Source organism: Mustela erminea, chromosome 9 (assembly GCF_009829155.1).
Source record: "Mustela erminea isolate mMusErm1 chromosome 9, mMusErm1.Pri, whole genome shotgun sequence".
In the NCBI taxonomy this organism is placed as follows: Eukaryota; Metazoa; Chordata; class Mammalia; order Carnivora; family Mustelidae; genus Mustela; species Mustela erminea.
The window spans coordinates 54,752,864-54,766,492 of record NC_045622.1 but is presented as its reverse complement, the minus strand read 5'-3'; the positions used below and the strand labels follow the sequence as shown (position 1 = coordinate 54,766,492).

The window sequence follows — 13,629 nt, the reverse complement described above, 5'->3', positions numbered from 1 at the left end:
GTTTCCTCATATGTGGATGCATCTTGAACTGTTTATGTGTCACACATGCCTCCACATATACAGGCACGTGTGTGCGTGTACAACCTACGTGTACACCTTTGTAGACACATCCAATCCTGCAAATTACAGTTTTCATCTGCCAATACCCGGGAGTGATGACAGGGATGGGGAGAGAGAAGGAAGGGGGAGAGGAGCCCCTACCCCTCGCCCCAGCATCAACAGATCTGGCCTGTGAGGTTGGTCTTCGCCTGGGGCCCAGGCCACCACAGGGTCTGCCTCTTCTCCTTAAGTGGTATTGATCTCTTGGTCAATCTGTTAAATATAACCTCAGGGAAGAAGTCAACCCAACAATTGTCCCTAATTCAGGAGAAAGACTGACTGATTGTTATGGGGGGGGCGGTGAGGGGGGGAGCCTCTATCCCAACCAGCTCTGCTGATAGCAGAATGGCCTGTGGATCAAGTGTCAGCCTCTCCAGCCTGAATAATTCATGCCAAGACCAGGAGTGCTCCCTTCTCAGGAGCATATCTCTTTAAATCAAGTCTGGAGCTTCCCAGTTCTGGAAAAAAAAAATCCAGAACAAAACAAACCTATAAACAGCTCAGGCCCTGGCCCCCTCTGGGACCACCCCCCCCCCCAACTCAATGCTGCAAAATCTGTTAGCTTCTCCAAATCTCTAGAGCTCCAAACCCTCCCACCCTTTCAGCATTTACAGGTGGGATACCCTGGAGAGGAGGAGGAGCAGTCCAACAACCCCAGGGGCCTGATACCGGGTGGAACAAGCTAATGGGGTGCCCAGGTGCTGGAGTAGGGAGAGGACAGCAAAGAGCTGAATCACCACACCCACCAGGTCCTAGGGCCTAGGAGAGTGCCTGGGGGAGGAGTCCAGCCTGGTGGAGGAAACCAGATGGAAGAACTCCCAGCAGAGCAGCCCGTGAGTTGGAGGGGAGTGGAGGGCGCGGGTAGGGGTTGTTGCTTTCTTCCCTGAGTGATGGGCGGATGGGGTCGAGAAAAAGCTGGTCCCACAGGACTTGCAAGAGTGGTGACCCAGCCAGGCCTAATGTAACTGGGGTTGCTGAGGGGGGGACCAGGGCTGGGGATTTTCCAGTCTCTGCTAGCACAGCCCTCTCCTTGGTCACACAGATCAGGAAGAGGATGAAAGATGAATAACTTTCTTAGCCCACCCCTCATCCTTGCCTGTGCTTGTAGGGGGAACCCTTAGGTCCTCCCCCCAGTTCTTGCTCTGTGGTGCTGACCCACCTGCCAGCTCTCCCCCGCTAGGCCCCGCCCCACACGTGCGGTTGAGGGAGGAGGAAGGAACCAGCTTAAACGTTGGGGGGGGGCGGAATGGGGGAGATGAGGGTAAAAGCAAGTCAGAGCCTGGGACCGCCAAACTTCTCAGCAGCCCCGGAGCGGGAGAGGGGGGAAGAGAAAGCGCAGCGGCCGATGGCCCTGATTCTCGGGAGCCTCCCACCCCGCCTCTCTGCGAGGAGGGCGCGGAGACTCCTTTGAGGGGAGGAGGAGGAGGCCGGGAGGCTGGGAGGTTGGGAGGGCGGGGGCTGGGGGGGGAGACAAACCCTGCCCATTCGGCTTGGAGCCCGGAACGGCCGCGGAAGTCGGAGGCCGGCGCACAGGGCGAGGAGGGCACCGGGGGCGGGGGGCTCCGCTCCCCGCCTGACCCCTCTCGCCCCAGCCAGGAAAGTGAAGGCTCCTCGGACTTTAGAGCCAGCGGACGGACCGACTGCGACCGCCAGCCGCTCCGGGTCAAGGACTTGCCCCGCCCGCCCCCCTCCCCGCCCCCAAGGCGCTCCGAACTCACTGGTGAGCGCGGCGGCCCGGGCGCTGGATGCGGGGGCAGCTGCGATGGCCCCGCGCGCGGGACAGCCGGAGCAAAGGGGGCCGCTCCTGCCGGGGCTGCTGCTGGTGGCGGCGGCGCTGAGCCGGCCCGCCGCACCCTGTCCCTTTCAGTGCTACTGCTTCGGCGGCCCCAAGCTGCTGTTGCGCTGCGCGTCGGGCGCGGAGCTCCGGCAGCCGCCGCGGGACGTGCCTCCCGACGCGCGCAACCTCACCATCGTAGGGGCCAACCTGACGGTGCTGCGCGCGGCCGCCTTCGCCGGCGGGGACGCTGATGGGGAGGAGGCGGCGGCGGGCGGTGTGCGCCTGCCGCTCCTGAGCGCGCTGCGCCTCACGCACAACAACATCGAGGTGGTGGAGGACGGCGCCTTCGACGGGCTGCCCAGCCTGACGGCGCTCGATCTGAGCCACAACCCGCTGCGCGCTCTGGGCGGCGGCGCCTTCCGCGGGCTGCCCGCGCTGCGCTCCCTGCAGCTCAACCACGCGCTGTCGCGAGGCGGCCCCACGCTGCTAGCCGCGCTGGACGCCGCGCTCGCTCCGCTGGACGAGCTGCGCCTCCTGGGCCTGGCGGGCAACGCGCTGGGCCGCCTGCCGGCCGCCGCGTTGCGTCTGCCGCGCCTGGAGCAGCTGGACGCGCGCCTCAACGCCCTGGCTGGCCTGGGCCCCGACGAGCTGCGCGCGCTCGAGCGCGATGGCGGCCTCCCCGCGCCGCGCTTGCTGCTCGCGGACAACCCCTTGCGCTGCGGCTGTTCCGCGCGCCCCCTGCTGGCCTGGCTGCGCAACGCCACGGAGCGCGTACCCGACTCCCGGCGCCTCCGTTGCGCCGCCCCGCGGGCGCTGCAGGACCGGCTTTTCCTGGACCTGGACGAGGCGCGGCTGCGCTGCGCGGACGGCGACGCCGACAGTCGCGGGGAAGAAGTGGACCTCGCCGGCCCGGAGCTCGAAGCCTCCTACGTCTTCTTTGGGCTGGTGCTGGCGCTCATCGGCCTCATCTTCCTCATGGTGCTCTACCTGAACCGCCGCGGCATCCAGCGCTGGATGCGCAACTTGCGCGAGGCCTGCCGGGACCAGATGGAGGGCTACCACTACCGCTATGAGCAGGACGCGGACCCGCGCCGAGCGCCCGCCCCGGCCGCCCCCGCTGGGTCCCGCGCCACCTCGCCGGGCTCGGGCCTCTGAGGGTTGCCCCTCTGGGATTGACGGCTGTCCCTGCCAGCTGATGACTTTACTGGGATTGCCTGGCCTGAATCATGGGTGAGACACCCGCGAGTTGGGGGCTTTCAGACTTGCTCCTGACCAGCCTGAGACCTTTGGATTATGGCATTCCCCCACCCCACCCCCATCCAGAGGCCCCAAGCTGTATCCCTCCTCCCCAACCTCTGAGAGCTCTCACCATCAAGGATCAAGAGACACCCTTGCTGATTCCAGAAACCCTATCTGCCCATCTCAGGCTCGGACACATCCTTCCCGAACCCTCAAAAGCACCCTCCCCCTCGAGAGACTTGGCCAGGAAACTTTGTCCTACCATCCGAAAGCCCCGGGACTGCCTCCCACCACCCTATGCTTTGAGGCCTGACCTCTCTGGGAAGCATCACCTTAGACATCACTGACACCCATCTCCAGCTTGGAGACCTCAGTTCCCTTCCCAGGCCTTGGGGACCCTCTCATCCCATTCTGGTCTTGGAAGCAGAGCACCCTTCTGAAGGCTTTTGTGGGCTTTGAGCCTTTTTTCTCATCCCGGAGCTCTGAGTCTTCCCATTGTCCAGACACCCACATCCCAGGGCTCTGAGGGTCGGGCACCCTCCCCCAGTCTGGGGTTATATTTCATACTATCCCCAGCACTGCAGCTCTGGCTCAGGCTCTTCCCTTTCTTGACCCAGGCTTGGGGCTCAGCTCCATCTGTCTCCCATCCCAGGGATAGTCACACCCTATTATAGCCTTAGTATGGAACAGATTCTCAGCCTTTCTCACTGGGGCTCTGATCCCCCAATACTCAGTGCTTGTCCCTAATCTCAAGACTCTCAGCTCTTCACCTTGATCAGAGTTTAATCCCCCTGCCCAAGTCTTAGACTCTCTAACCACCCCCCCCCTACACACACCCATTGCTTGCATTCACTGGGGCAGGGTCCAGTGAGGAATCCATTCCTGGGGTGCCCACCTCCCCTTTCCTCCTGGGAGGAGCTCTCCAGGCCTGCAAGACAGGTCCCGAGGCCAAGCATCCCCCAACCATACTGGCAGATCCCCTTGGAGGAGTTGAGAGTCCTAGGGGTTCAAAGCAGTTGGTTGGGCCTCAGAACCAGGATCACCCATATATCGTGGCCTCAGAGAGGGGTAAGGGTGAAGGCTCTGAAGGGCTGGGTGCTGCTGCCTGCAAGCTCTTTCCCACCCCTGTAATTCTCTTCCTGTGGAGATCCCTTGCTGCCATGCCCCCCCCCATGCCTTTTAGAAGAGGTGAGGGGCCTCATCTCTTGTCTCAGGCACAAGTCCTCCTGTTTAAGGTCAGAGCCTCAGTGCCCTGCCTTCTGCATGATCCCAAAGCACAATTGGTGAGTGGGGAGGGGGCTGCCCCCCCCCGACTCCCATCCCCTAGGTCAGGCAGAATGGCTGGCCTGTGCTGCCTCTGCACACAGGAAGTTCCCCCTCCCCAATATACTGGCTTGAGGCCTGCCTTCCCATCCCCTCCCAAGACATCTGGATCTCCCTTGGGCAGTTTTCTATAAAGTCTACAATAATCTCGGATACTCTACCCTTGTAAGTGGTGCCATGTCATTCCTGCTGATCTTGGGGTGTTGAAGGAGGTGGGAGGGGACACTTGGTAGAGCATTTGGGACCTCCCTGAGGTGAGGCAGTCACCTTTTGGTATCTTCTCCTGGCGTATGGGAGAAGAAAAAGGCTCTGACTGCGTGTAGCAGGATTGAGGTGAGACTCACAGAGGGACTTCCCACTGGGATTCCATCGCTCTCCAAACCAGCCTGCCTTTTATCCTCTGAGAGGGGGCTATCCATAGCCAGGGTGACATCCTGCACTTCCTCTACATCCTTCCACCCTGTCACTCCTCATCACTGCGGTGGGGGTGGAGGAGGTGAGGTTGGACTGGAGGCACGGGGGAGGTGCCGTTGGACTGGAAACATTAATTAGCGTCAGATGAGGCCATCAGGGAGGAAATCCAGCTACAGAGAATCAGAGGCAGTTAATTCAGGCAGGAAAGGAGGGATCATTATTTAGTGCTTTGGTGTCATCCCCTCTGATGAATTATCTGACACTCCCTTATAACTTGTGTCATGCTATGCTGTCCTGGGGAGAGGACTACAGACTGCACCTTGGGTATGTGAGAGGCTGAGAGGGGGTGGGTATGGATAAAATGACCCCTTGAGATACGGGGATCGAGGAGACAGGTGAGTTCTGGGCCAGCAGGGCCATGGTAAGAGGTTTATTTCCTGCCCCAGGGGCCCCAGACTGGATCATCTCACATTCAGTTTCTCAGACCCCTAGAACCTCATGGCAGAAGGCTAGTATTCTGGCACTTGTGCATCTTAGAGCCACATAATGCTAGAATTTGTGCCTTTTAGACACTGGAAAGGACCTCAGAGATAATGTGGGAAGCCTCCTAGACCCTCTCAACAAGGGGCACCCTCTCTTGATGAGAGGTACACTTCCTCCCCTCCTGGGAACATCCCTTTCATTGCCAGGGGCGTCTGCCTGGAATTCCCTGACAGCCCCAGCTATGCCTTGGGCCCAGAAGTATACCTCACCCAGCACTGCTCCTCACAGAGTTGGAGACTCCCAGTCATTCCTCGTGAGAAGGGCTCAAATTCCCTTGAGGCGATCCCACCTGTGAATGACCTTCGGAATGACCTCCGGGTTCTCCAGGACAAAATGGAAGGCTATCTCTAACACAGGTTAGAGACCTGTGTGTCTAACAGGTCACCTCCCCAGTTCCAAAGACATGCCCTCGTAATGTAGCCTGAGACTACAGTAGGTCTTGGCAAATAAAACATGGTGTTCGCTGTGGGTTCGTTGTCAGCAAAAATTTTTGAGGGTTTTATAGGAGGGCTGCTGCTAAGCTAAGTACCAAATCAATAGTTGTCAAAAATCAACTAATTGAGTGCCTAGTGTATGCCAGTTGATATTTAACCTTAGTGCCATTCACCAATTCCCATTAAATGTCCTTTTTGGGGTGCCACCCTTTTTGTAAATGCATCAGTGACTTTAGCCTGATGGGACTCAGTAGGGCCCTTGGGCCCCCAGTCTTGCTTCCTTTGCAAATCCAGCCAGCCATTCCTCCTCTACTGACTACAACTTTGTCAGTTCTAGAGAAGCTGATGACCCAGGGAGAATCATATACTTTTATTTACTTTTAAAATTTTTTAATTAACATATAATGTATTATTTGCCCCAGGGGTACAGGTGTGTGAATTATCAGTCTTACACAATTCACAGCACTCACCATAGCACCTATCCTCCCCAGTGTCCATCACCGAGCCATCCCATCCCTCCCCCCACCCCCCACAACCCTCAGTTTGTTTCCAGAGATTAAGAGTCTCTTATGGTTTGTCTCCCTCCCCGGTCCCATCTTATGGGAGAATCATATTTAATCACAGTCTAGAGGAAAGAATCCCGGGAAACAGAGCTTAGAGTAAGGGCCTCTCACCCAGCCTAGAGAGACTTCTACTTAGAGGAAGTTCCTTGTGAGCAGAATTTTGAAAGATGAGTCCTACTCATCTTCTGAACAGAAGGATCAGCAGTATCCACTCTATGCAAAGCCCTGGAGGCAGGAAGACCTTGGTAGTCTGAGAACGGGGAAGACCACCAGTGGCTGGGGTTCAGTAGGTGGAGGTGTGTGCCTGAGATGGATCTGTGCTCCCCACCTTCACTGGGAGGCTCTAGAGGGACCTCTGCCCTTGGAGGAGAACTCAGGGAAGTGGAGACTTGGAATATGAGAAGCAGGAGAGCTGCCCAGTGCCTCTTACTTTTGCTTCCTTCTGTCCATCCTTTTTATGCCAGATCTCATGCTGGGCACTGAAGACAGTGGAGTCAGACAAAGCCATGCCCATGGGAGCCCAGATGGGAGGGGGACAAGTGCAGTGGCTATTTTAGGACCCCAAAAGAGAAAGGAAAGGGTGATATGGAGGGGTCTGGCTGGCCCTGCCCTGATACCCTGATGTCACCCACCACTCCAGCCACTCTCAGCAACACCCAAGCCTCACCGAATGACCAGCCTCCCCATCTACCCCAATGCTGCTAATGCTGCTGGAAGTCTGAGGGGGGCAGGGCGGTGCAAGGGCCAAGTGCTAAGGGGGGACGAACTCCATCTCTTTAAGGATGTCCCCTTGAAGAGCAGCAGAGGGGCGGAGAAAGGGGTGTAACTGCCGGAAATGTGATAGACAGGAAACTACACACTTTGAGAAACGTGTCAGACTTTGCAGGGTCTGTGGTCCTATAAAAGCTGAGCTTTCCTTTCAGAAACAAAGGGAAGCCATGATCACTATCTCCTCAAGAAGCCTTTTACTTCTGCCACCACTTTCCTCCCCCACACCCCTCAGGTCCGGTGTGGGAACTGGTAAGCGCCCAGCTAGAGACCAGAGGACTGGGTTTGGGTCTGAGTTTTGCATGACTTGGCACACCGTTTGGTCCTCAGTCAGAAGTACTGGTTGAGCCCCTACTGTGCGCTGGGTGCTGGGGATTCAACAGTGAACAGAGCCGCTCCTGCCTTCCTGGCCCAGGCCAGGGTGTTCATGCACACCCCAGGCCCCTCTCTGATTCCAGGTTCCTTTTGTCCAGGCTGGGACTGGACCTGTGACCTCCAGAGGGACTGCCTGCTCTCACTGAAGTTCACCTCCTTCTTCATTAAGTCTCTGTCTGGCAGACTCACGGCCCTAATTTATGGACACAACCTTTGCCAGACTGGGAGAAGCCATGGGACAGTTAATATTCCTGCGGTAACGTGCTTGGCAGCCGTTGGAGTCCCCTCCTCCACGCTCCCACCCCTCCTCACCACCCCCCTCCTCCCTCAGTGCTGCCTCAGACCAGTTCACTTGGGGTGGGCTAATTCCTTGCAGAGCACCCCCAACTAACCCTTCATAGTACCCATGGGGAAATTGAGGTACAGGAAGTGCAGGAGCCCATCCAGAATCAGAGCAGATCCAGAACCCAGGATGGCCCCGGGGCCATCCCTGTCCTGCTCTGGGTCTGAGTGTCTGGCAGGGCTGTCCTATCTTCTCGATCTCCTCGAGATCGAGATCAAGATCTCCTCCATCTCCACCCCTCTGTCATTGCCTCCTGCAGCCAGGCCCACACCTGTGGCGGCCGGGAGACAGGGGGCTGTGGGAGGAGGAAGCCAGCTAACAGAGGGCTGTGGAGGACTCTCAGCCTCCATCAGTGGCTCCCAGCAGGCCTCGGAAACCTCCCTCAACCTCTTATGGGCAAAAACCCTGCTGGGCATCCTTCCCCAGGGTAGGGGCATCTCTATCCCTCCCTGAGAGGAGAGAGGCCTTTGCTCTGGTACCCCAAGCTCCATGGTCCCCAGATATAAAACTCCTTCTTCCTGAGCCTCTACTTTCTGCTGAGTACCCGATGAGATGGGCCAGATCCTGCAGCTGTCCCCAGTAAAGACGAGGTCACTATAATAATGGAAGCACATGTGGCCCCTAAATAAGGGGACCAAACAGTCCAGGAAACTTCAGGGAGTGAAAGCGGCCACTATTAAGAGTTAAATTGGGACAAGAACAATTCAGGACTGTACCAGGCTGGTGGGCCTGGGACTCCAGTGACTTTTGACAAGACTGGAGGGGAAAAGAGAAAGTGCTAGACTGCTAGACTTGCTAGTCTACCAACACTAATAATAATACACTCCCAATCCTTGACCTTATCCTCCAGCCATGCTGAACACCTTCTTGAATGCCGTTCTCCAGCTACAGCAAATGACTCCGATTTAAGTACCCAAGCCCAGTGATTCCAGGCCCTGTGTGCCTTTGCTCACATAGCACTCTCTGCCTACTATGCCTTCCTTATGCAGAGAGCTTCAGGACAACTTGAGTCCCCTCTGCTGTCCTAACCTCACCTTTCTTCCAATCACTGTCCCCCCTCCCCCAGACCTTTATTTGTATAGATCAGTTTTCTGTCCCATTGTCCACACCAGATGAGAAGTTCCCCTTGGGGGCTGGGCTCCCTTTTGGTGACCCCCAGTCCTGGGGCACAGAAGATTTACCAGCACTGTCCCTGCCCCACAGAGATCCACATCACACAGGGCTTGTGGCCTCCCTCTGCTGCACTCAGATCTGAGCTCACTCCCTTTGACTCATAATCTCCCACCTCATCCAACTGAGGTTGTGGTTATATAAGATGCCTGCGTGGTCAGCTCCTTGTCACTATTTGATAAAAGTGAGAAAACAGAAAGAAAATGCAGCTATAGAATATGTTACCGTGTACAACACAATTCAGCCTTAGCTTCTCAACCTTGGCTTTTCAGTGTGGTTACAACTTTTGGGCCCTCCATTTGAAATACTTGTCTGGTATCCTATCCGGGTAACGTATCTCAGCCTGTCACAGGTCTTGGTTCCTTTACCCAGAGAGCCGCAGCGACATCTGTTGGCCAATTTGTGTCAGGGCAGAACCAGTTTTAATTTTTCTTGCATATATGCATCATTTGCTGGTGAACGTGGGAAAGTTCCTTCTTTCATTTAGCCACAATCTGTCCAACAAGTATTTTATAAAGTTCCTACTATGTGCTAAGCACTGTACTGGGAAGAAGCTGGGAGTTGTTCTAGGCACTTTAGATATATTAACCCATTTTAGCCTGATGACAATTCTGCGAAGTAGTTATTATTCCTACTTAGAAATGGAGAAGTCAAGGCACATAAATGCGAATGATTTGCTCAAGGTCATATTGGATTTAGAATCCAGAGCCCACGTGCTCAGCAAGGGCTTAAGCAAGCAAGACACTTCTTATGAGGGAAATAAACAGAGTGATAGAAGAGCGATGGGGAAGGATAGTCAAGGACTACCCTGATACCAGGATAGTCAGGCAGACCCTTCTGAGAAAGTGGCTTTCCCTGTAGGCTGGGAAGCTCCATAGGAGCTATCAGGCTGCGCAGAAGAAACAGTGGGTGCAAAAGTGCTGAGACTGAATATCCAAATATTGGATGGGAGGTCAGTTCTGGCCAATGTCCATAGCCTCCCTTCACCTGCCTAACTCCTTCTCAGCCTTCAAAACTCAGTTGAAGCAATTCCTCCTCTAAGAAGGCTGCCTGATTCCCCATCTCACTCACCCCAGCTAAACATGATGACCCCTCCTTAGTGTTCTCATGGCATGCCGTGAATACATGTCAACCCTATCTCCAGTAACCCTCAGCAGCAATTCCAAACCTTTGTCGTCATGTCTTATCCTCCTGTGAATCTGTGAGCTCCTGAAAGAGATTATCTTATTTATCTTTATGTTTTCAGGGTCCAGCATAAACTGCAGCAAAGGGCACGTGCCTAGTAAATATTGTTTGCATTCTCTGATATAAGCTGTTTACTTTGGGGATGCCTTGTTGGGCTCCCCGCCGAGGGGAGGAGGCGCCCGGGCCAGCCGGAGGCCTCTCCTTGGGGCTGAGCGGGATGGCGAGTGTCGCGAACCCGGAACGCACCCACAGAAGACACCAGGCTCGGGAGGTCTGTCGAAGCAGGATCTCGCTTTATTGAGCAGGGCAGCGGCTTATGGGTGAGGGAAGGGAAGTGAGGTCAGCAAAGTGGGGGCCAATGGGGATGTGCCCTGTCGGCGGGAGTTGGGAGAGACACGCCCTGCAGGGGGTGGAGACTCGCGGGAAACGAAACTGATGGGAAACCGAAACCGCCACTTTGGCGCTTTGTGGTCGGCCATGTGGGTTCCCGATCCGGAAGAGAAGGCCACCCGGCGCCATCTTAGCCTCTTGGGGCCCAACAATGCCTGGGTGGCTCAGTTGGTTAAGCGGCTGACTTTGACTCAGATCATGATCCAGGGGTCCTGGCATCGAGTCCCACATCAGGCTTCTTGTTCAGCGGGGAGCCTGCTTCCTTCTCCCTCTGCCTGCTATTCCCCCTACTCATGCTATCTCTCTCTCTCTCTCTCTGCCAAATAACATTTAAAAAATAATAATGATAATAATAAATTGTTTACTTTTTTGTCCTCCCCTCCTTTTTCTTTTTCTTTTTTTTTTTTTTTTTTTTTTGCTTTTTGCTTTTTTATTGAGACACATATTTGCATAAAGTAAAATCCACTCTTTTGGGCTTACAGATGATTTTGACAGTCAAGATACAGAACAGTTCCATTGCCCTCTCCCCCAAAATCCCTCTCATTAGTCCCTTTATAGCTGACCCTCCCTCAAACCCAGCCACTGGCAGCTAGTGGTCTGTTTTCTGTCCTTATCCTTTTGCCTTTTCCAGATGTCATATAAGTAGAATCACACATATGTGTCCTTTCAAGTCTGTCTTCCTTCACTTAGCGCCATGTATTTATGATTCAGATCATTGCAAGCATTGCTAGTTTGCTCACTTTTACTACAGAGCAGGATTCCCTGGTACAGCGGTACAATAGCTCATCCCTCCACTCCAGCTGAAGAACGCTTGGGTTGTTTCCAGTTGTTGACAATAAAGCCATTTTTAAGGTTCACATACAGGTTTTTGTGAGAAAATACCTTTTCATTTCTTTGGGGAATAGAACTGCTAAGTCTTATGTAAGTATGTTTAAATCTGCAAGGAACTGGCAGACTGTTCTTCCAAGTGTCCACACACTTCCCATTCCCACCGGTAGTGTGGATTGTTCACTCTCTACGTCCTCCCAGCACTGTTCACTGAAAAGGCAATTGGATTGCCTTTGCACTTTTTTGGAAAATTGATTGGTGGTGTATATACAGGTCTATTTCTTGATTTTGTCCCATCTGATGTCGATCTCTATTTTTTTTTATACTACCACACTATCTTGGCTATTATGGCCTTGTGATAATTCCTGAGATCAGGTAGCAGAGAATCCCACTTTTGTTTTTCCTTTTAAAGATTGCTTGGCTAGGGATGCCTGGGTGGCTGTCGGTTAGGTGTCTGTCTCCGACTCAGGTCATGATCCCGAGGGTCCTGGGATTGAGCCCCGCCTTGGGCTCCCTGCTCAGAGGGGAATCTGCTTCTCTTTCTCTCTCTGCTCCTCCCCCTGCTCATGCTCGCTCGCTCGCTCTCGCTCTCTCTCAAAGTAATTAAAATCTTTAAAAAAATTGCTTGGCTATTCTAGTTCCTTTACCTCTCCATATGAATTTTAGAATCAGCTTGTCTCTATCTGAAAAAAAAAAAAAAAATCCTGACGCAATCTTGATTCAGATTGCATTGATTCTAAAGTCAGTTCAGAGAGAACCGATATCTTAACATATTCAATCTTCCAATCCATGAACATGGTAAATGTCTCAATTTGGTGATTTCTTTCACCAGCATTTTGTGCTTTAAAGATGTGTGTAGAGATTATGTGTATATTCTGTCACATTTGTACCTCAGTATTTCCATGTTGGTGCTGTTGTAAATGGTGTTATCTTTTGATTTGGTGTTGTCTTTTTAATTTCAATTTCCAAAGCTTAGATGTTACTATCCAGGAGTACAATTGATTTTTGTGTATTGATCATGTATCCTGTAACCTATGTAGCCTCATTCATTAGTACTAGAACATTTTTGGGGTAGAATTCTTGGGCTTTTCTACATAAATAATCATGTTGTCTGTGAATAGAGAACATTTAATTTTTTTTCTTTACAATCAGTAGGCCTTTTATATCTTTTTCTTGCCTCCCTGTATTGGCTAGGACCTTTAGTAGGATGTTAAATAAGAGGGCTAGGAAAAACCATCTTTGCTTTGTTCCCAGTCTTCAAAGAAAATCATTTGCCACCACCACGACACCGCTTCACCACTAAGTATGGTTATTAGATTGTTATTAGATTAAGGAAGTTCAGTAAGGCTTCAGGTTGTTGTTGCTTTTTTTAATCAAGAGTGGATATTGAGGGGCGCCTGGGTGGCTCAGTGGGTTAAGCCGCTGCCTTCGGCTCAGGTCATGAACTCAGGGTCCTGGGATCGAGTCCCGCATCAGGCTCTCTGCTCAGCAGGGAGCCTGCTTCCTTCTCTCTCTCTCTGCCTGCCTCTCAGTGTACTTGTAATATCTCTCTGTCAAATAAATAAATAAAATCTTTAAAAAAAAAAGTGGATATTGAATTTTGTCAAAAGTCATTTCTGCATCTATCGAAATAATTTAGCAGCACCTCCCAGATTTGTTTATTTTCGTTTTCATTTTTATTTAATTCAGAATATTTTCTAATTTTCCATGTGATTTTTTCTTTATTAATGAGATTGCTTAATTTCCAAGTATTTGTAAAATTTCCAGATACTTTTCTATTATTAATTTCTAATTCAATTCTGTTACAGTCTGAAAAACTATTTTCTATTATTTAAATTATTTTAAATTGGTTAAGATATTTTTAGGCCCACAAAATTATCTTTCTTGGTGAATGTTCCATGTGCACTTGAAAATGATACACATTTTATTATTTTAAGGTGAAATATTTTATTAAGATAAAGTAAGCCATGTTAGTTGATAATGTTCAGGTCTTCTCTATCTTTATTCATTTTCTGTCTTCTTACTCTACTGATCACTGAGAGGGGAGTGTTGTGGATTTGTGTATTTCTCCATTTAGTTCTATCAGGTTTTGGTTCAAAAACAAATACTTCTTCCATATTTATGGTCCTGTGTGGATGTCAGGACACTCCTTCTCAATTGTGGTATCCAGGCCAATAT

General features: G+C 52.5%; 1 protein-coding gene across 1 annotated transcript; it reads left to right on the top strand.

Annotated features, from left to right (window-relative positions):
* Window positions 1-1,558: 1,558 nt before the first annotated feature.
* TPBGL (trophoblast glycoprotein like) lies at window positions 1,559-5,847 on the top strand. The gene has a single exon (XM_032358262.1). The coding sequence runs from the start codon at window positions 1,862-1,864 to the stop codon at window positions 3,029-3,031; it is 1,170 nt and encodes a 389-aa protein (XP_032214153.1). The 5' UTR covers window positions 1,559-1,861; the 3' UTR covers window positions 3,032-5,847.
* Window positions 5,848-13,629: the final 7,782 nt, after the last annotated feature.